The sequence below is a fragment of the Neoarius graeffei genome, chromosome 4 (genome assembly GCF_027579695.1).
Source record: "Neoarius graeffei isolate fNeoGra1 chromosome 4, fNeoGra1.pri, whole genome shotgun sequence".
Taxonomy (NCBI): domain Eukaryota; kingdom Metazoa; phylum Chordata; class Actinopteri; order Siluriformes; family Ariidae; genus Neoarius; species Neoarius graeffei.
In genome coordinates this window covers 75568109-75591277 of record NC_083572.1, presented here as the reverse complement: position 1 = coordinate 75591277, position 23169 = coordinate 75568109, and the positions used below count along the sequence as shown (strand labels likewise).

The 23169-nt window shown below is 41.6% G+C and overlaps 1 protein-coding gene and 1 long non-coding RNA gene across 3 annotated transcripts in view; one reads left to right on the top strand and one right to left on the bottom strand.

Moving 5' to 3' along the window:
* btbd8 (BTB domain containing 8) overlaps nucleotides 1–21764 on the top strand; it is a 69058-nt gene extending 47294 nt beyond the window's left edge. For both annotated transcript variants that reach the window (XM_060919719.1, XM_060919720.1), the window contains exons 9-19: nucleotides 109–197; nucleotides 5041–5143; nucleotides 5605–5787; nucleotides 6025–6201; nucleotides 8025–8154; nucleotides 11353–11414; nucleotides 13920–14472; nucleotides 15652–15739; nucleotides 16474–16598; nucleotides 16831–18690; nucleotides 20888–21764. In XM_060919719.1, coding sequence (XP_060775702.1) covers nucleotides 109–197; nucleotides 5041–5143; nucleotides 5605–5787; nucleotides 6025–6201; nucleotides 8025–8154; nucleotides 11353–11414; nucleotides 13920–14472; nucleotides 15652–15739; nucleotides 16474–16598; nucleotides 16831–18690; nucleotides 20888–21423 — 3906 coding nt within the window. In that variant the 3' untranslated portion in view covers nucleotides 21424–21764. The remainder of the gene's footprint in view (nucleotides 1–108; nucleotides 198–5040; nucleotides 5144–5604; nucleotides 5788–6024; nucleotides 6202–8024; nucleotides 8155–11352; nucleotides 11415–13919; nucleotides 14473–15651; nucleotides 15740–16473; nucleotides 16599–16830; nucleotides 18691–20887) is intronic.
* LOC132885257 (uncharacterized) overlaps nucleotides 1–23169 on the bottom strand; it is an 85475-nt gene that overhangs the window by 2536 nt on the left and 59770 nt on the right. The gene's annotated exons all lie outside the window — the stretch shown is intronic.

The window sequence follows — 23169 nt, the reverse complement described above, 5'->3', positions numbered from 1 at the left end:
ATCCAAATTGCTATCGGTCATGTGATGGAGAAGAAGCTAGTGAATGAGGTTTAAAAATGAAATTAACAGGATTTTGCAAATAATACTTGTTTGTTCTTATTATTGCAGCGTATTGAAGGAGTGCAGAGGAGTATACTCGAGTGCCTTGCCATCAGCCATTCAATTGGCCTCCACAATCTCTACAGCTCGTGTGTCCGGTAAATATGTGTAAAGAACTACAAAAAAAAAAAAAGTACAGCCAATGAACATACCGGTCTTGTATTGCTTCTCTCACGGTTGCCTGTGTAAGGGTCAATGTACAGCGTGCTGGTCATTATTGCAAAATAAGCCCTGATAGGCTGACACAGGATAGTGTTAATATTTTTTTAAATAAATTTTATTGCTTCTACTACTAATCTGTACCAATGGTCTGTTATTTCTGTGCAACATGCTGTAGAATGCTGTCGAGTATTCAACAAAGCCATATATATATCTTTGAATATATTGAATGAAACTTTGAATATATGGAATGAAACTGCCCCCGCTCCCACAGCTCGACAGATGGACAACAGGTCCCAAGAAAGACTCGGAGGGGAGTATTAGAGTATATTGAGAAACGCTGTAAAACTCAACAAACAAAATTTACAAATTAGTTTTATATACAGAAAATACCGTTATACAAATATGATCCACGAGGGAAGTGACTTTGTCACCGTAGCTTCATTGCACATAAAAGAAAACTCTAATAAAACCACCAACATTCGCCAGAGTGTTAACAATGTCTTTATTGTTTAAAATAGCTGCAACCAAATCCCAAGCCGACTGACTCATTTTTGCTGCAGGACGGCGGCAGTGCCTTCATGACGTCAGCCAAGTTTCATTCCATATATTTGGGGATTCATTCCATATATTCAAAGATTGAAACTCTGAATATATGGAATGAAACTTGGCTGACATCATGAAGGCACTGCCGCCGTCCTGCAGCAAAAATGAGTCAGTCGGCTCGGGATTTGGTTGCGGCTATTTTATAAACAGACATTTGTTAACACTCTGGCGAATGCTTGTGGTTTTATTAGTGTTTTCTTCTTTTATGTGCAATGAAGCTATGGTGACAGTCATTTCCCTCGTGGATCATATTTGTATAACGGTATTTTCTGTATATAAAACTAATTTGTAAATTTTGTTTGTCGAGTTTTACAGCGTTTCTCAATATACTCTAATACTCCCCTCCAAGTCTTTCTTGGGACCTGTTGTCTATCTGCCGAGCTGTGGGAGAGGGGGCAGAATTCAGTTTCATTCAATATATTCAGAGGTTCATTCCATATATTCAAAGATTAATTTCCTGAACGGCATGCCATAATTATATATATAAAAATTTGAATGAATGAGAGGATCTTGCACGGTTGTGTGAAGATATGAAGTTTGTCTTCACGTGGTGTGCATATTCATGAGCAGAGGTGGACAAAGTACCCAACTTCATTACTTAAGTCAAAGTACAGATCCCACTGGTTAAATGTTACTCCGATATAAGTGAAAGTTGTATGGTCAATTTTTTTTTTACTTAAGTTAAAGTACTGAATTACTTGCTTTTAAAAATACTTAAGTATTAAAAGTACATTTTCTGTTAACACATTGTATTATTGCCACAGTGCTTACAAAACCTAATACCATTACCAAAGACAGAAATGTGAATTTACAAAATGAACGTATGCTGTGCCATCATGGTGGTTTAACATTAAGCTAGCTAGTCAATGAAACTCCACCTGACATGCTAGAAAACTCTCTTTTCAAACTCAATCATATTGGGTAGCTAACGCTACTAGAAAAGAAAGATTTCTACATTCTGTTTATTTGGCAAGATTATGCTAAAACATACATTTCTGAAAGGACTTCAGATAAGAAACATTCATGTTAACGTAATTCTGTTTTTACAACCCCGATTCCAAAAAAGTTGGGACAAAGTACAAATTGTAAATAAAAACGGAATGCAATGATGTGGAAATTTCAAAATTCCATATTTTATTCAGAATAGAACATAGATGACATATCAGATGTTTAAACTGAGAAAATGTATCATTTAAAGAGAAAAATTAGGTGATTTTTAAATTTCATGACAACAACACATCTCAAAAAAGTTGGGACAAGGCCACGTTTACCACTGTGAGACATCCCCTTTTCTCTTTACAACAGTCTGTAAACGTCTGGGGACTGAGGAGACAAGTTGCTCAAGTTTAGGGATAGGAATGTTAACCCATTCTTGTCTAATGTAGGATTCTAGTTGCTCAACTGTCTTAGGTCTTTTTTGTCGTATCTTCCATTTTATGATGCGCCAAATGTTTTCTATGGGTGAAAGATCTGGACTGCAGGCTGGTCAGTTCAGTACCCGGACCCTTCTTCTACGCAGCCATGATGCTGTAATTGATGCAGTATGTGGTTTGGCATTGTCATGTTGGAAAATGCAAGGTCTTCCCTGAAAGAGACATCATTCCTTTTTTGTACCTTTAACTTTTCCAGCCTCTTATTGCCCCTGTCCCAACTTTTTTGAGATGTGTTGCGGTCATGAAATTTCAAATGAGCCAATATTTGGCATGAAATTTCAAAATGTCTCACTTTCAACATTTTGATATGTTGTCTGTTCTATTGTGAATACAATATCAGTTTTTGAGATTTTGTAAATTATTGCATTCCGTTTTTATTTACAATTTGTGCTTTTGTCCCAACTTTTTTGGAATCGGGGTTGTACATGCTAACGAACAGTGTCCAAGTTAACTAGCTATGTGTTAACGTTAGCCATGGACAAGGCGATGGCAGCTTGGCGGGCAAATCCGTAGAAAGTCATTTGACTAACCAGACTGCATGGCTATTGTAGTGTTATCGCTAAAAGCACAGACAACTTCACTAAAAGCTTTCTCTTGGAATAAAATGTTTACAGACCTCAATATGCTTCCGCAGGTTGGACGGCGAGTTTTTGTTGGCCGTGATGTGGTTCGTTTTCAGCAAATAAAGCGAACCTTTAAAACGAAACGAATTTTTAATCCTTTCAGAAAACAAACATGGGTTCATGGGCCATGGGTGTGTGTGTTCTCCAGAAGAACCGCCTCCTTCCATTCTGCCATCAACTAATCGTGTTCAAATAACGCTGCTGAGTAACGAGGACCTGGATAGAAATGTAGTGCAGTGAAAAGTATATTTGCCTTTCAAATGTAGTGAAGTTAAAGTCAGAAGTACTTCATTACTGTCCACCTCTGTTCATGAGTGAAAATATTTTCAACATGAGAAGATATAAACTTCATATCTTTGTGCCATGGTGTAATGTTCTTTATATTATATAGGCACATCCACAAAAAAATGTACGTTAATAAAAATAATTAATTTTGAACCAGATCGTCATTTTGACAGCATGTGTCTAGTCAGCATGAAAACACTGGGAGTGACCTCATCGGAGTGAAATATCGGAAAATGTGTCCCTGAGATCCGCAATGTATTTCGTATGAAAAATGAGTTTTTCAACACGAGAAGATGAACTTCATATCTTCAAGCCACAGTGTGATATTTTTTATTTATTTTGTATAGACACATTCACCCCAAAAAAAAAAGTACCCAAATTTATCAAAACAATTCATCGATGGGGCGTCGTGGCTAAGGTGCCATACCATAAATCCGGGGACCCGGGTTCGATTCCGACCCGAGGTCATTTTCCGATCCCTCCCCGTCTCTCTCTCCCGCTCATTTCCTGTCCTGTCTCTACACTGTCCTATCCAATAAAGGTGAAAAAAGCCCCCCCAAAAAAATCTTTAAAACAATTCATTGATATCCTCACAAGTGACAGAAAATTGTCACGGTTTTTGTTCTCCATGTCCTCAATGTAGCTCGTATGAAATACAAGTGGCATATTTCCCAGTAAAACGCTCGTGTCCGTGTAATGTAATATATGTTGCAACATGATGATACACTTGAACATGCATGTCATGCAGCCGTGGTATTTTTCTGTATTTTATTTCAAGAGGATAATTAACTGAAAGGCATATTCTGGGCTGCAGGCAGTGAGAGCATACTTGTGCATTAGATGTTCGAAACTGCAGTTCAGTAAATATACTGTTTAGCACACACTGTTTTGAGATCATGCGGCAAACCAAAAGTAGGTCGGTTTATCCCACCAGTTTGTCCTGAATATTTTGATGGGAATCAATTTATATGCAGCAAACAAATTCTTCCTGACCTTGTTAAAATCTTGTAGATGTGTATCATTGATCATGTTTAAAATCTTATAGTATGTGGAGCTGGTATAATGTAATGGGTATCTGAAAACGCCATTTCTACCAGTACCTGATTTTTTGGGGGGGGGTGTCCCATCAGATTTGGCACACTAATATAGCACGTTTTCGTCCTGTTGCTGTTAAATGTTGTGGGTCTGTTCGTTTCTCTAATACGGAAAACCAGCTCATAGATGCATTAGAGAGTAGGTCTGGATTTTTCCAAAGCCTAAGACATGACATAAAGGCACGTAAGTGTGAGCGAGTCCCTGATGTTTTCATCCTGCCTGTGCTGTAAGTAGGAGTGAGCGATGAGTCAGCCACAAAGAGCCGCAACGTCGAGAACACTTCACAGCACAGAGCTGCTTTCACGGATATTAATATGCCTCCGAGCCGTTTAGCTTTAATAGTAAAAACAAAAGAACATTTTCTATTGCACCTTTCTCACACTCGGGTCTGTGGGGTATAAAACTGGTGAGAAGTGGCAGCCCAGCATACTCGGAGCTGTTTAGCAAACAGCTGTCGTCAGGCTGTTCCACTTAGCACCCAGTAGTTTTCTCAGCTGTTCTGGTTAGCGTGTAAGAACTGTTTTGGATTAAACAAGCTGTTCTCAAACCTGCTTATTAGTTTTTAATCTGTGCTATGAGCTGTTCTGGTTAGCAGTACTACTCTGGGTAGGTTTTAACTCGTGGTTCATGGGCAAACGGGCACTAGTTAGCCTTAACTCTCCTCCAAGCTCTTCTGTTTAGTTTTAGCTGTTCTGATCTAGTGAATTTTTATCATTTTTCCATGTTCTTTCTGTTCTCAGATGGGTAGCTGAGCATTTTGTGAAGTGCTGGTCAGAAAGGGGCTTCTCCATCCTTCCTCCTGAGCTACAGCGAGATTGTTTTAACACAGTCACTAAAAACATGGTGAGAGAGAGAGAGACGCACACAACCACAGGATCTGCATACCCATTGTCCATGTGTCTGCCCACAGGGCAGGAAATGATTCACGAGCCCTGGTTGCGTCTTGATCCACAGCTGCTTAAATGAATGACTGTGGAGTAATTAGAGCCTTTAATTGAGTTAGTCTCTGCAGCTACAAACAGCTGGCCCATGACCTCTGCAGTCATAATCTGGCTGCTTTCCATTTCTTGCACACACACGTAAACACTGCTGGAGGAGATTAAATTACACTAGGAAATGGTCACTGCTAAACGTGGAGCCTCTTTTACATGCTATCCATTACACTGCTGGTTTATCAGCTGAAATATGGATGAGTGTGTGTAATGTTTCCATTGTAGAGGAGGGGTGTGTGTGTGTGTGTAAAATGGAGATTTTTTTTTTTTTTTTGGTGGGGTGCAAAAGAAGTGTGTTTGTGTGTGTTGCAGACGGTGCAGACTGCGGTGTCGGTGCTGTGTGGTACTGAGCAGCTGATTGGCTCTTTGCCAGAGGTGAAGTGGGCGAAGCAGGTTGTGTGTTTGGCCACCAAGTTACAGGAGCATTGTTTACACATCATTGTCGCACATCTGCCCCGAGTAATACACACCACTGCCTTCCACAGCCTCCGCAGGGTAAGAGCGCATATACGCGCGCGCACACCAGCTTTCCATAACCTCTGTAAGGTGGGAACACACACGCATGCATTACCATCTTCCATGGTATCCACAGGGTAGGAACACACACGCATGCATAAACCAACCCTGAGTGTCACACACCACTTAGCTCCTCTATAGAGATCTGATCTCCTAGAAACAGTCACGCTGTCTATAGGTGTGTTTTGTAACTGTGACATGAATTGGCTGTCTCAGAGGGAGGAGTTTACACGTGACCCAACACTGCTGAGGAAGGTGTGTGTAGCTGTGTGGGAAGGCGTGACCGTGGAGAACTGCTGTGAACTCTTCAGCGCAGTGGACCAACTGAGCGGACAGTCAGACACAGACCTGCTGACAGCAGAATCAGCCTATCAGGAGCAAGAGAACCTTGAGGTAAACAATGAAACGGCCAATCAAGAGGAAGCATGAAAATTACATTCCACTCTGATCAAAGCTAATCTCATTCCAATCCCTCTTAAGCCGCTTTGTTGTATCTGCTTTATAAACCAACACTTTACACTTGTCCACTATTAAGCATGTGCTGGGATTTGTGTTTCACTGAATGAGGAGTAATCAGGTGTTTATTGAAGTACGTATTTTAATACCTGTATTTCCACTCAACATATCAGCATGTTTAGGAGTCTGTAAAAGGGGCACTACCTTCTATAACTCCCAGTGATAGCTGGTGGTTGGTGTGTCATTGTGTTGTCTGTGATGGCAGGTGCCAGGAGAATAAGAGCCTCATTTGTTCTTGAGATTAATGCAGAGCTTAAATGTCCCTGACCGAGGACGCGTTATGATAAAGTGACACTAAAAATAGAACCGTGGATGAAACGACCATACCCCGTTCTGTTAATGTATCTATAGCTTCCTATAGATGAAGACATTCAGTAATTAATGCAGAGGTGGTGAAATTAGCAAAAAAAAAAACCTGGGCATTTTGGACAAAATCTCTCTATCAGTAGAACACCTGTGCCTTTGACATGCAGTACTGTGCAAAAGTCTGAAGCACCCTGGGGTGTGTGTGGTGGCTTTTTTTTTTTTTTTTTTAATGCCATCTACATTATCAAGTTGGTACAAAGACACATTAGATTTCCAAGCATTAGTTTTCCAGCACACAATTAAAATGTTTTGTATGTCAGACAACTTCTCGGGGGGAGATACATAATGAAGGCTTCTGGGTTTTGCTGCAAAAATAAGTAGCGATTGTGACAGTGTCCAGAAGAACTGTGGCTGATTCTGGAAGATGCTTATATTTTTTATTTTATTTTATTTATTTATTTATTTATTTATTTTATTTATTTATTTTGAGGATAACCCCTTGAGATGTGGCATCTCATTTTCAAGGGGGTCCTAATGACAATACCAAAAAAGAAAAACAGGACTTGAATACACACACTAAACATATACACAATAGACATATACACAAACACACACACTTACCAACGTTGCTCTCCAAACTACCCCACTACCCCCACCCAGCATACTGCAATAATATCATTTATATACAGTATCAGCACAACTAATCCAAGAAAGAGGTTTTTTTTACTTTTTATTTATTTATTTATTTATTATGCTCAATAGAGCTTGCAGATAATTTCCTTATAAAACTGCAGCAATTATACCTGATCCCTTTTTTTTTTTTTTTTTTTTTTTAACAAAGGGTTGTCACATCAAATATCGACTTTATTTCATTTAGTGTGCGCGCGCACACCGAAGACTTTTGCACAGTACTGTACATTGAGTGCACTGTATGCCATACTGAATGTGGAATTTTATGTGAAACTTTTGACGAAATGAATGTCAGCCAGCTCATTTTTTTTTTCGTTTTCTTTTCCTGCTCTCTCACTCCTCTTAACTTGTATGTTTGGGGATATGACGGTTACTCAGTAGATCTTCAGCCCTCAGTCAAGAAAGACTGCAAAACAGAAATCTTAATTAAAAGAGTGAGGGGAAATTTGGAGAGGCTTTCCAAAATAATCGGAGTTACTGAAGGTAGAGCTACAGGCAGCCGCGGCTGCTGACATCATTGCTGCGGCTCAAGAGGAATTCTGGGAGGGTGTGGGGAGGGTTGCCAAGGCGACCTGGCTCTGCAAGCAGCTGCACATTGGCTCCTCTTTCCCTGCTGTTCTGGTCTCCAGCTCCCCTCCCTTTTTTTTTTTTTTTTGCTTCTCACACTCCCTCTTGCTTTCACTCACTTACTGGTTGTGCTCCAGCCCTTCAGACGCGAGGTGTGTTTGCTGCGTGCACGGCTCTGGACCTTTCTGCTTCAGTCGGTCTTTGCAGTGAGACACACGAGAGGATGGGAAACCCTGCATCCCAGACACCGGGAACGGATACTCGCAGGTAAGAAAAAGATAGGAGTATACACACATCCACATGCAAAATGAAAGGACTGTTTATTGAAGAATAAGAGAAGAGGAAGATCAAGCAGCAGCTGCTTCTTTGATTTGAGTTCTGACTGCAGTGTGTGTGTGTGTGTGTGTGTGCGCACACTAGTGCAGTAACGAAGCTTGGTCTTTGTATCAGTCATGGTTAACACCTTTTCTATCCGGCTTCTGTGTTCAGTGGTCGTGTACGAGAATGAAAGCGTTTCATACACATGCTAATGCGGCTCTGTAGCAGCTTGATGGAGAGTAACATTAAGGCTAGAATGCGCTGGGCTCAGCAGATTTAAAGGGCCAGTGTAGGAGGTTCAACCTGGCTCCATTGACAATCTCGAGCATCTAGAAATAATGTTCCTTACATTATCTAGAAATAATGCATTCCCCCATGGGGTTGTATTTAAAAGCATACATGTGAATTATGGCTTTATCAGAAGGGCTGGGCAATAGAGTATACTGTACCTCTATCACAATAAAGGTCACAATATGGTCTAATAATATTTGTGATGTTGCTCACATTTAAAAAAAAAAAAAAAAGCTGTAGTGTTTTGCTGCAGGTGTCCACAAAACTACAGATATTCACAAGGTTTTTTTTACATGGGGCAGAAGCGTGTTCATGTTTGAGAAACAGTATCATGGAAATGGCTTCAAGTATAATGAAGTACCTGTACACTGTATAGCTCATGGTGTGACATGCAAATGTATGTCTGTATACAATCACTCACACAGATGGAGGCATTTGGTATTTCCTTCAAAGAGGTGTGTTACTGTACTCCTAAATTCTCTGTATTTTGATGCACCATGCCTTTGATCTTGAAAGGATGGGATCACAATCTGGAAAAATCCATCTCGTTACCATGTTATCTATTGCTGAAGAGCATTAGCGCATCTGCTTGCCAGATTGGATTAGCAATGGAATGTAATGGTGTGGGGGGGGGTATTCTTCTAATTTTATGTGGATGAAAGACAAATGTCCTGCGCATATAAGGGAAATGCAGTCAAACGTATTGGGGGGGATGCAGTTAGGAATATTGCGCTCGTTTTGGCTTTGGTCTATAAGAAGCCATTCAGCTTGTGTCTGACTTGTGTTTGAGAAATGATGCAATTTGATTTTCACATTATAGTAAAATGTATAGAACTGCGCGAGTGTGTTTGTGCATGGATTGTGAAGGATGTTAGTATGTTTATCACTACTTTCAGACTGCAACCTGAAACGACCCATATCCGATTTGTTGTGAAATCCGATTTTTTTTTTGTTAGGCCGTTCACATTACCAATTATATGAGACTTGTATGCGATCTCCTATATGAACGGAAAACGACCCAAAAGTGTCCCGCATGCGCAAATTGACACGTAATAAGCACATCTACGTAATACATAAACAAAAAAAAGCGCACTCTTCAAATTTGCAAGTAAAGCATGGAGATGAGGCGAGACCTGGCGATGTGGTTTTTGTGGTGGTGGCGGCGGAACTCACACAATAATCTGATTAACAGCAGACTAATGAGACCGAAGGTGTCAAGTTACTGGAAATTTCCAGAACAATCTTGTCTTGTAATACAGGATGATTTAACATACAGGTCCCTACCAAATCCACCATTAGCTTGATCAATTCTATAAAAGTCTATTTAAATTCTGAAAACTGTACAAATGTTGTTGTTTTCCACCAAAGAGGCGGGATTAGCCAATGCAGAATAGTGACGTTTGTCTCTTGTTGATGACGTGTAGGTCGCATGAATGCGACCTGTCCGGTCAGACTGCAGTCGCATGTGAAAATATCGGATATGCATCGGATTTAGGACCACGTATCCAAGCGGCCTGGGTCGCGTGTGAAAAAATCGGATGTGTGTCGTTCAGATTGTCAATAACAAATCGGATACAGGTCGCATATGGGCAAAAAAATCGGATATGGGTCGTTTCAGGGTGCAGTCTGAACGTAGTCCAAGTTATTCCACGAAATCGAGTCATACACACCTCGTCGGCTATAAGCCATGTACGAGGAGATTGAGTGGAATGACTGTTTTATTCTATCCACATTCCCTGGATTTTGAGAAATGGAGCATTTTTATTTTTTGCAAATTCGATAAATAAAAACTTTAAACAAAACGTCTGACAATCATTTCCACTTGGAGGGTAAACAAACCGGCGAAATGACCGTAGCAATTTGTGAAAAATGCTATAATAATTATTAGGGTGCATCAGTTGCCCCCTAAAAATGAAAAGTTCCTCCGATCATGATGCATTTTTGTTTTTATGTTCCTTTTGGTAAGAAAACACACTGGGTGAAATATTTTGACAATTCAAAAGTTTAATGGTGGCACCAGGAGCTCAAAGTTATGGAAAAAGCTGCTATTTTATGACTTTTATGACAAAATTTCGATCACTTTTCATGAAACATTATGGCACCTTATAGAGTATACCAAATATCTTAGATACACATTTTTAGTACATATTCTAAATATATTATCAAGCACAGTTTGAGTTTTAGCTGCTCATTGAATCATTGTTCAACTACTTTTAAACAATACAAATGTATTATGAATCACATTAATGCTTCTCAATCCCTTGCAAAGGTTCTTAACATGATCTCTGGCTCACAAGAAATCAATAAATGGAGTCCAACATTGTGATTCATTTCAAACCTTACGCGAAAACATAAAATAAGCGTTTTTTGGCAAAAAATGAACCTCATGGTGCCACCATTAGACTTTTGAATATGGTCAAAAAATTTTACAGGATGTCTTTATTGGTGAAAAGGAACACCCAAACAAAAATGCTTCAGATTTTATGAAAGTGAGGGCAACTGATGCTCCCTAATAATTATTCTTGGGGGGGAGACGTTCTTTAAAATCAAATACTTTTCCATATTTTGTTGCCCTTTTTTGGGCGTGGGTTTGAGTAGTTTTTATTTCATCCTCGGTGGGTTCAGCAATATGCTCCACCATTTTGTTGTTCTCTATTCACGGTATATGAGCTGATATCCTAGTGGTAGAGTAGCCAATCAGAGCGCATGATTGTTCATATCCAATGAATGTGGATGGAATTAAAAAAAAAACAACAATATATTAATGTAATTAGGGTTAAACTGACCTGTTTTTAGTAACTGCATTTCTACTATGAATGTTTTGTGTTCTCTGTTCCCTTCCATCACCACATAAAGCTACTCTTGATACTGGAGACTGCAGAAGACTGAGTAAAAAGCCCGTCTTTTCCAGCTCTCAGGTAATTTTCCATATTACTATCACCTGTGTATGTTTAATGTACATTAGCATACATGGTTAATATACAGGTTAAAGCTGTTTGAAATGTGAAACGATGGGATTCAGTGTTGTGCAGAAAGTTTGATTTGGGGGAGGGGAAAAAAAAGTAAGGCCACGCCTCTTTAATGAGAGCGACAGGTAAAGAGGCCACGCTTCTGTCACCAGTTTGCAAATGGCTAGTAAATGACTGAGATGAATTCACCAAGAATATGCTGCTGCATTGTTACGACTACAGTGGCTGTGTGCAGAATTACTATCGCATGAGCTCTCTTTGAAGAGTCTGCTATAAACCCACACACATGCACTATGTTTAATTCAGAGGACATGAGGAACCGAATCGGAGTCATTGAATGTGGGTGTGTTTTAATGAGCTCTCGGCAGTGTTTTTAAGCTTAAGCCCCATCTACACGATCATACATTTGTCCAAAACATTATCATACAAATGTATGATGATGTTCAAGTTTGTATGACCATGTTGTGGATTTCTGTCCACATGATCATACATTTTGTATGTCACAGGACAGGCAGTGTAGATCACATGACCCGAATTAACAATCTGATTGGTGGATGACCCAAAATGTTCTAAGACGTTGTGAACATTTGTTGGAATGTAGAAACACGATTCTAAAAATTTGAACATCATACAACGTCATACAAGTATGATGTTCAAGTTTGTTGGGAAAACCGTCCACACGATTATACATTTGTCCATGAACATAATCATACATTTGTATGACGATGTTCATGGACAAATGTATGATCGTGTAGACGGGGCTTTAGTCGGGTGTTCTGTAGGAAAATTGCCTCTGACGTGTGGACGCCTTGCAAAAGTCCCTGCATCTCTGTAGGGCATTACTGTGGCAATCTTGTTGTGGTTGACAGGAAGTCATTGAATCCAGGCTATAAGGCTGAATGGGTCCCCCCCCCCCCCCCCCCCCCTTCCCCTGCTTACTATTGAATTTCTCATGCACTTTCCATTTATATTCTACATTTGTTATTCCTACTTTTCTTGTGCTGGTCCATGTGGCAAACAGTGGTGCAAAATACACATTTCTATAGCGGGCGCTGTGACTGATGCAGTAAAGTGATTATCATCTGTATAATAATTTTTGCATTAGTATAATTGGTTATGGAAAGAGAAAGTTCCATGGCACAAATGAGCATTCACTCACTTCTTCCAGCTTGTCCCATATCGCTGCCATGTGGACTCTATTGATCTATATGTCGTCATATTAATTGGAGTATGGTTTTACACCGGATGCCCTTCCTGCCGCAACGGAGGGGAAACGACCATATTCTCTCTCTCTCTCTCTCTCTCACACACTCTCTCTCTCTCTCTCTCACACACACACACACACACACACACACACACACACACACACACACACACACACACCATGGACAAGTTGGAGTAGCCACTGTGGGGAAAACCAGAGCACCTGGAGGAAACCGAGGAGAACATGCAAATTCCATACAGAAAGGCCCCTGCCAGCCACTGGACTCGAACCCAGAACCTTCTTCCTGTGAGGTGACTGCTAGCCACTACACCACTGTGCCACCCCTATGAGCACAAATGAGCACCATCATAGAAAAAGTGATGAGACAAACCCTCCTAATAAAGTGAATTCCAGGTGTGTGTGTTTTATACTCCAGAGAGCGATGGAATAAAACATGATGGGGAGTGCTGTTCTAGAGAAAATGTTAAACTCCGGGGTGGTGAGATGCAAAGTTGATTACTTTGCAATAACAGCATGTCCTGAAGTGTTTTACTCCTCTTCTACCACAGCAACTTTGCCAACTGAGTTACCATTTTTATTAATTTAAACGTGTTCGAACAATATTTGTTTATAGTTGCATTCAATGTTGTGGATCATATTGCAAAATGGGTTTGTTCCTTACTTATAACAGCAATTTATAGTCGTTCCCTCACCAGTCTTCTCCCCCCCCCCCCCCCCCCCCAAAAAAAAAAAAAAAGTTGAGAGACACACACAATGCAGCTTGTTATGAGAAACTTGAGAGCCCTTTATTCTGAAGCATTTCCTGTATTACAAAATTTTGTTACAGCTTTCAATCTGACCGTCGCAAAGCACAGACACTGGAGATTCCTTCCAAAAATCTAAAATGTCTACTCACAAACCATCAGCAGATCAATGATTACACACACTTTTTCAAACCTGTTTAGATGAAGTGGTCACCGTCCAAGTCCCTGTGTAAGTGGTTGCTATTGAAATAACAGTACAACGAGCACATTAAATTTTGCAGCTGCCACTACTGTCTAGTTGCTGAAAATTAATCAGCTGACCTATCAGAACTGAGAATTAAACAACACTGTTATGAAGTGTTTCTGTATTTGTTCATGATCAAATTTGTGATGTCTGATGATCAAAGAACTCTTATACGATCAAAAATTTAGTTTAAAGGAACAGTTCAGTACATTTTTCAATTTTCCCTCTTCTTCCTTCTCCAGCAAAAGCCTGGGAAATGTCCTTCAGGCTCATCCTCTCCGTGTGAGAGTCCTCCAACCTCTCGGCCTGTGAAGGCCCCCAGGGGCCCACGTCCCTCTGCTGAAACCGCCGTAGCAGCCACGAGTGCCATGAAGTCTGATAGTCTGGGCCCAACAGCTGCCACAAAACCCAAACCTGGCACCACTGACTCAAGCCGGGCCAAGACCAGCAGCCCAGCTAAAAAGAAACCACCCTCCACCACTAAAGCCGTGCTCAACGGCAGCGTTGGCCCCACGGTCCGGCGGGAAAATTCTACAGCTAATGGCACAACAGGCAAATCACTACAGGAAAAAAGTGTGGCACCACGTGCCAGGCCCAAATCTGCCCACACTGGGGTGACTGGGGCAGCGAGTAAAGCTAAAGCAAGCAAAACCACAGCATCAGGGAAGGACTCAATTCATGACTCCACCTCCGACAGCCTTGGGAATGCCCAGTGTTCCCAAACCACACCCTCTACATCGGGCAGTGTCACACCAGAGAGCAGTGTTAGCAGTCCCCGGAATAACAGCAGCCAAGGTTTGACCATGGTCACCTTTATAGCTGAACCATTTTCTTCATGCCCTCTTTGCATTTAATTTAAGGCCTAGATAGAATAGTTAGATCAATAGTGTTACCACTGTGACTGTTTCGGTCAGCAAAACAAAACTATGATACAGGGTTTTGCTTTACTGAAATGGGGATTTGAGTCTGGCTGATATCCGGTGTTTGTCACCAGTAGTGATGTTAAGAAGCTAAAAATTCAGATGTCTGATGTCCAGCAGTATAATTTTATATGGTTAAAAATTAAGCATAATCAGTAGTTTTGGTTTAAGGAACAGTTCAGATGGAAATAAAAAATTTTTTTTCATAATTTCCCTCTTACCCCACATGTGGAAATGCCAGGCTCTTAGTCATGTACATAACCTACTAGTTTAGCACTGTGCAAACTGCATGCCAAGCTGTGTGGTGTGTGTGCGCGCGCATGTGCTGTCTGTGTAAAGCTCTAAGACCTTTCACAGTCCAAACAATAGCTCAAGCTGAGCCCGAAGCCTAAAGAACAAAGGACACTGGGGTGTGACAAATGAATCCCTTGGTCCATGTAATTTTCACTGCTTTTTAAATGATACGTGTCTCCTTCAGTGAAAAGAGTATTCTCTCATGCCCCGTTCTTCCAAAAAACAAAGTAAAAGCAGTGAAAGAGGTAGCACAAGGGACTGTAAAAGAAAACTAAACCCAGCTTGCAGCCAGTAATCACTTTTCGATGTGTCTAATTAGTAATAATACTAATTAATATTAACTAACTAAATATATTGTATAAATGTAGCTCATACAGTTAATAACACTACTATTTTTACTGGACAAGCACATCACCTATTATAGTTCAGCGTTTCTCACAGATCGAAAATCTTTTAATGCTGTATTTTTAACATCCCAGGCCTCATCCTATGTCCCCTGTTGACCGTACTAGATCCTGTAACCTCACCCCCATTATCTCGGCTCTGTCCCACATCTCTGTCCACCTGTCTCATTCACTGACCAACGATTCAGCAGTTCATTTCACATTTTTCTTTGTTACCTGCACATATTTCACATTCAAATTTATATTTAAATAACAGTAACCCCAATATTTGTTTCTGCATAAATACTTGTGTAAGATTCTACAGGCACAATTTATATGCTCTCTTCATAACCCAGTAAGCTGTTATGCTTTTCTAGTTCTCAGGCCAAAACCCCAAGCCATGGCGACAGCAAAAGCTCCTCTGACCAAACCTGTCCAGAAACCAGAGAAGGACAAGACGAATAGGTGAGCTTGCATAACTTTATGGGCTATATTAGCTCATGGTTCTGTTCTGCAATAGCTAAAATTACTCAAGTATGCCTGATAGTACTTGTTCTGATTCAGTATCTGTAGGTTTTGAACATCGGTAAGGATACAAAAATGTATCTTTATAGTTGGAAATGATGGTAAAACACACTCACCAAAACTTTGTGGACACCTGATCACTACACCCATATGTCCTCTTTTGAAGATCATGTTCCAAGGTTTCCACTAGGTTTTGGAGCATGGCTGTGGGGATTTGCCCATTCAGCCACAAAAGCATTAGTGATTTTGGGTGAAGAGGCCTGGCACGCGGTCAGTGTTCCAGTTCATCCCAAAGGTGTTCAGTAGGATTGAGGGCAGGGCTTAGTGCAGGCCACTCGAATTCTTCCGTGGCAAACCATGTCCTTTACCTCACTTTGTACGTATAATTGTTATCATGCTGGAACAGGTTTGGGCTCCTTAGTTCCAGTGAAGGGAAACTGTAATGTTATAGCGTACAGAGACATTTTCTACAAATGTGTGCTTTCAACTTTGTGGCAACAGTTTGGGGAAGGCCCACATATGGGTATGTGTTTCAGCTCTCCACAAACTTGGCCATAAAGTGTATATACATGTTATTTGCGTAATTTTGCAAACACTTAATTCGGATTTTTCTTACTTGTACAGTTTCTTAATATTTGTTAGTTACTTAGCACCTCTTTCTGTTTATTTCCCAGCCCCATTAATAAAGCAAACAAACCCAAGAGCACATTGAGCAGCAAAGCAAGCATCAGTATGGGGGCAGCAGCTCGTACAGAGCCAAAGAGCAAGAGCACTGCTTCAGGATCTTTCGAGAACAACAGTAAGATATACCATAGCTTCAGATGCTCATATGGACGCAAAACAAATTGGATTATTACTGAATTAATCTAGATATCTCTTTAAATGGGGAGTGTCTCCCAACTTTTGTCTTTGTCACCGTTTTAACACTTGCCCTGCTCTAATGAACCCTGGTTTATATTTTCTTTGAATGTTCTTTTTAACTAAATACATTGCATTGTATAAATCCTTAAATGTATATTTATTGTGAACAGCTTCCCCACGACCTGGTTCAGTCTTAACCAACAGAAAGCCTGCGTCTCCCAGGAAAGGGGACGAAAAAGATGGTTCCAAGCTTTCAACCACAAGGAAACCAACAAAACCAAGCACAGATTCAAAACCACCAAACGCCAAAGCATCCAAACCCACAGTATCGTCATCTAAACCATCTACAGCTACTACAAATAAAAGCGGACCCAACAGGAAAATTCCAGAAACTGCAGCGGCAAAATCATCATCATCATCATCTCCAAAATCCGTGGTGCTGTCCAAACAATCCTCGCTTCCTGCCTCCAGAAGTCCATCTGCTGCAGAGAAGCATTCGGCATCTAACACAAAACATTCAGTGGCCCCACAGCAGCCAGATGTTACTACAAAGGAAGTAAAGGCTCAGCAGGCATTAAGACAAGAAGTAACATTGACTCAAGACCAGAGCCCCAGAGCTTCTGTGTCTGCTGAAGGAGCAAGTCTACCCAAGCAGCATGGCACTGTTCAAGATTCTGTACCACAAGCTACTGTAGTAACCTCCAGTGAGTCTTTTGCTGCTAAAGAAAACACTACTCCACCTGTTGAAGCCAGCAGCTCGGACAAGAAACGCACTACAGAACAGAAAACCCTTCAAAGCTACACGAGCCCTTCAACTACAGACAGTCTAAAGAGTGAGGCTAGTGGGAATAAAGTTCCTCCAGGCCATACCATTCTTCCTCATCTGAGCACTGGAGCTACACAGGGAATCACTTCCCAGAATCAGTCCAGAGAGTCAGACTTTCCCCCTGACACACCATGCAGCCTGGGAAGCACAGACACCCCCCTAGAGGACTCATGGAATGGGATCCACCCTCATGTCAGTCCTGAATCGGAGACGGCCAGTGCCACTACATCCTCGGATGACATCAAGCCACGTTCAGAAGATTATGATGCTGGTGGCTCACAGGATGATGACTGCTGCTCACATGAGCGTGGTGCAACTAAATGTGGGACAATGCGATGTCCTGACTTCTTGGGCCGCAGTAGCAGTGATACCAGCACTCCAGAGGAGCTGAAGATATACGAGGGTGGGGCTGGGCTGCGAGTAGAGGTGCGGCTCAGGGGCCGTGACGCAGAGACTACGAGCGAAGAAGAGGCAGGGCGTCGGAGGCCGCTGTCCTGGGTAAGACGTGACGAGGTACCGGTTAAGGAGGAGCCATGCAAGATGGAAGACCCTTTAATAAATGTGAAGAGTGTGCCAGAACACCAGCTGTTCTCTTCTGATGATGAAGAGGAGGAGGAGGAAGAAGATTCTGAAGAAGAGCGGTCTGAAGTGGAAGTTTTGCCTGGTGGCATTATGCCTCCTCATGCAGAACCTTCACCTCAGTACCAGGGCATTGTCAACCCGGCATTTGAAGACGCAGCTGACCAAGAGAACGAGCATGAATACCAGCCTACTTCTGGTTTCCACCGCTCAGTACTGCTCTCGGTGGATGAATGTGAGGAGCTGGGATCTGAAGAAGTAGGAAACGGTGATGTCTTTGAGAGTGACGTGCCTCAAAACACCCATACCAAAACCTGTTCCCAGAAGCCCACTAGCACAACAAAGGACAACCTTAAGAATCCACACCCTAAATCTCTGGTGTTCCATACAGAGGTCTATGACTCTCCAGTCCCGGATGCATGTGTGCTTAATCAGTCAAGCCCTTCCCACCCAGACGCAGACTTGAATGAAGTCCCTCCTCAGGAACGACCCAGTCACCTGAACCTACAGCTGGCTGAACAGTATGGCAGCTCGCAGTCTAAGCATACAGAGGGCAAGAGAGCAGAATTATGGCTAGACATACCTGAGGCTCAGGTGACAAGCTCACCTGCCCAATCCCCAGCAGGTAATGTATAATATTAGCGCCACAGTCCCCCTCCAAAGTTGCCAGCTTGTTAATTCACCCACAGCCCCAATGTTTACCAGCACTACATCATCTCCTTAGCAATGATTTATTTCAGCCATTTTCCCCTAGGAGCTAAATCTTCGAAACAATCAATCTTCCATGTTAAGAGTTTCAGACTAAGAGTGCAACATTCCTAGCCTTCCCCCCCCCCCCCCCCCCCCAAATCAAGAAATCAGAATTTCTTCCAGTAATCATCAGTCGCTCATCTTGATGGCTAAACTACCTACACACTGAGGCACTGTGTCCTTAATAAGTTTACAAACGATGAAAAGCAGTTGTGTAAGAGACCCAATACGCTGAATGAGCTCACGCGTGAGCTCAAGTAGACATACCAATGCACTTTGACATAGTCTTGCCTGTAACGAATGCAATTCTTTACTTTTTTCGTACATGAATCATATACACTTTATATAAAAAAAAAAAAACCTTGATTGTTGTATGTTAATGAAAAACACAAGCATTCTGACTTGACTTTTTCAAAATAGAACGTGCACTCATGGCCCAGCCAATGCTGACCTCATTCAGTAACTTCCTTCCTATAATCATAACTAGCCAAAGTAACCAGATTAGTCTGAAGGCAGTGAGGGAAAAGGATGCTGATCTGTGATCCCTTTTTTTTTGGGGGGGGGGGGGGGAATCAGCATGAGGATATTCCAGTCTGATCCTCAGTAACTTTGTGTCCCTTTATCAAAGAGTCCAGCTGAGAATTTATGCATGTAAACTCGTTTTCCATTATGTCTGAATTCCTTTCCATGTTGGTTTTTGTGTTGTGTATGTGTGGTAGTGTTTTTTCTTATTTTGTATCCCCCCCCCCCCGTTTCATTTCCACTAGAGCATGATGTTAGTAGTAGGCAACCATTTTCCTGAGTATAGATCTGTTTTGTGTTTTTCTTTTTCAGTGTATTGTAGATTTTTGCAGATTCTTCTGTGTAGTAGTGTATTCTGGTACGTTCTTATGTCTCTTTTATCACATTATAATTGCAGTCTCCGTATTACTGCTACAGACCTGTCGATTACCATATAAACCCAAAAACAGTCAATGCCTTTTGCCAGTATATCGCATATTTGCAGTGATCAGTTTGATATAGAGTGAACTGTTACATCTGCCTTTTTTTTTTTTTTTTATTTAAATTTCTGCTGCTGGATTATGTTTTCCCGTGTGTGTCTATGCTTATGTGGCTATAAAAAAAAAATGCACTACTGTTATGTATGCATCCAGATGACTATTTCCTGTGCCTGAACATCAGAGTTATGCATACAGGCACTGGCAAAAGCATGGCTCTTTTGTTGTTTGAGTAGATGTGGATAAAAGAGACACGTGATGTAGACTTCTTTCTGTGCATCACCTTTCTGGCAGCTGTCAGTCTTCACTACAAGTTCTGACATGCTCCATATCTGGTCCAATGTAAACCACTTGTCATTTAAAGTGACCGTTTTGCCAAAATGGACGGTTTCCTCCTTAACCTAAATGCAGTCAATTAGCAAAGACGTGTTTGGTGTCCTCAAACTTCAGCTTGTGTTTTTTTTTTTTTTTTTTTTTTTTTTTTAATATAAAAAATAAAGGTCCAAAACACTTGAAATGGTTAAAAGCAGTCATCTCAGTTGCAATGACTCGCTCTCAAGCACGGGTAGGAGGTGTGAACCACAGTTTGAAGGCAGAATTGTTAGAAGTGATTCAGACAATAATAGTTTTGTGGTGGTTTTTCTTTTTTTGGTGGTTATCCAAATAATGTCTGAGAGGAGTGTGTGAGGATTGAGAAACAAAGAATGCTAAACAGGCATCCATAAGCTTCTTTTTTGTGCTTGTTGGCAAAACCTATACGCCAAACATGTTGTTGTTGATTATCTTTGTTCAGGGTATGGAGGAAATTGTGCATGTTTATTTCTTGGCCAAACTAATATTTTGATCCTTATGGCTTGACTAAATGACAGTGGGGAATAAGGAAGTAATAACTTCTCTTAAATGTACAAGTGTTGGTTGTATACGTTTAAAACAAACTCAAGCTAGTAACTAGTTTGCACTAGGGGTCAGTCATGTTTCAAACTCCAGAACATGACCCATGAAAAATTCTGTGCTGAACTCTCCATATATGGATAAAACAGTTGGTCATTGTGCAGTATTGTGAATTGTTTTTAGGGGACTTTGACGGTTGTGACAGATCGGATCAAAGCTGTACACATAACCGGCGCCCGTCTAAAGTCCTGTCCCCCATTTACGAGATGGATGTGGGAGAGGCATTTGAGCAAAGCTCTGACATGAACAGGACCAAGGAAGAACCTCAGGACGAGACTCATAAGGATGAAGAGGGGACAGAAAAGGAGGACAAGGAAGAGGAAGATGAAAACACTAAGTTTGCAGAAAGTGACTGGAGCTTGCTTCGGCAGGTCCTATCTGAGCAGGAGTCAAGTCTGGGCGTGATAAACCCAGTCCCCGCGGATCTGAACCTGGCTCAGTATTTGATCAAGCAGACCCTGTCACTATCTCGAGATTGTGTGAACGAGCAGGCCTTTTCTCATCACGAGAAAGAGATTCAAGGCTTCAAGCGCTGGGCTGAGCTCATCTCTCCAATGGAGGACTCTACCACCAGCATCACTGTGACTAGCTTCTCTCCAGAGGATGCTGCGTCTCCGCAGGGAGAGTGGACTATCGTGGAACTAGAGACACACCACTGATGAAGAAAGTACTTTTGTGTAGGCAGTTTTGGAGCACTGTATTTTCTTCCAGCTACACTGACATGGATTTTTTTTTTTAAACTTCCACATTAACTTATTTTGCTTAAAATTCTCTTCTAAGGTACTTAAGGAGTGGATAAATGGACTTGATGTTGATCTGCATGTGGACTTTTTTTTGTATAATTTACTGTTTTACTTGGTGTCGCTTTGATCTTTGTAGAAAAAAGTATACCTGTTGCACTTTCTGTTGAATAATTTGTTAAACAATGGCTTTGAAAAAGGATTTCGTATGTGTAGTAAATATGGTGCTTTTCATCCCTTGTTGTCTGTAATAAAATGTGTGGCTATACTTTGTTGCCTTGTTTATTGGCATAAGCTTGGATCAAATTGACATTAAGCAAGGAATGATTTAACTTGCATACGGTGTCTTGCAAAAGTATTCATCCCCTTGGTGTTTGTCCTGTTTTGTCGCATTACAAGCTGGAATTAAAATGGATTTTTGGGGAGCTAGCACCATCTGGTTTACATAACATGCCTACCACTTTAAAGGTGAAAATTGTTTTATTGTGATGTAATAAGATGGAAAAAAAACAGAAATCTGGAGTGTGCATAGGCATCCCCCCCCACACACACACACAAAAAGTCAACACTTTGTAGAGCCACCTTTTGCTGCAGTTAGAGCTGCAAGTCTTGGGGTGTGTGTCTATTAGCTTAGCACATCTAGCTGCTGGGATTTTTGTCCGTTCTTCAAGGTAAAATTGTTCCAATTCCTTCAAGTTATATGGGTTGTGTTGGTATACAGCAGTCTTCAAGTTATGCCACAGATTCTGAAGTGGATTAAGGTTTGGACTTTGATTAGGCCATTCCAAGACATTTTTAATGTTTCCTTTTAAGCTGACTCCCATCTTCACCCAGATCTTCAATAGATCCCTGGAGCTGTGTGAAGTCCTCTCATGCTTCAAACGCTCCACAATAATCCCGGTTCCCAAGAAATCCACCATCACAGGACTGAATGACTACAGACCTGTAGCTCTCGCATCTGTAGTCATGAAGTCCTTCAAGAGACTGGTGTTGTCACACCTGAAGGACATCACAGACCCCCTGCTGGACCCCCTGCAGTTTACCTACTGGGCAAACAGGTCAGCGGATGATGCAATCAATATGGGACTGCACTACATCCTGCAACACCTTGACTCTGCAGGGACGTACGCCAGGATTCTGTTCGTGGACTTCAGTTCGGCATTCAACACCATTGTTCCAGATATCCTTCACACCAAGCTCACCCAGCTCACTGTGCCTTCCGCCACCTGTCAGTGGATTACAAACTTCCTGACTGACAGGAAGCAGCAGGTGAGGATGGGGAGCTTCATATCCAGCACTTGGACTGTCAGCACTGGCGCCCCACAAGGGTGTGTGCTCTCCCCACTGCTCTTCTCCCTTTATACCAACGACTGCACCACAAGAGACTCGTCCGTTAAACTCCTGAAATTTGCAGACGATACAACGGTCATCGGCCTCATCCAGGACGGTGACGAGTCTGCATACAGACGGGAGGTTGAACGGCTGGTCTGGTGGTGCGGTCAGAACAATCTGGAGCTGAACACGCTCAAAACTGTGGAGATGACAGTGGACTTTAGGAGGAGCCCCCCCACTCTGCTGCCCATCACCATCAACGACAACACTGTGACTGCCGTTGAAAGCTTCAGGTTTCTGGGTTCCACAATCTCTCAGGACTTGAAGTGGGAG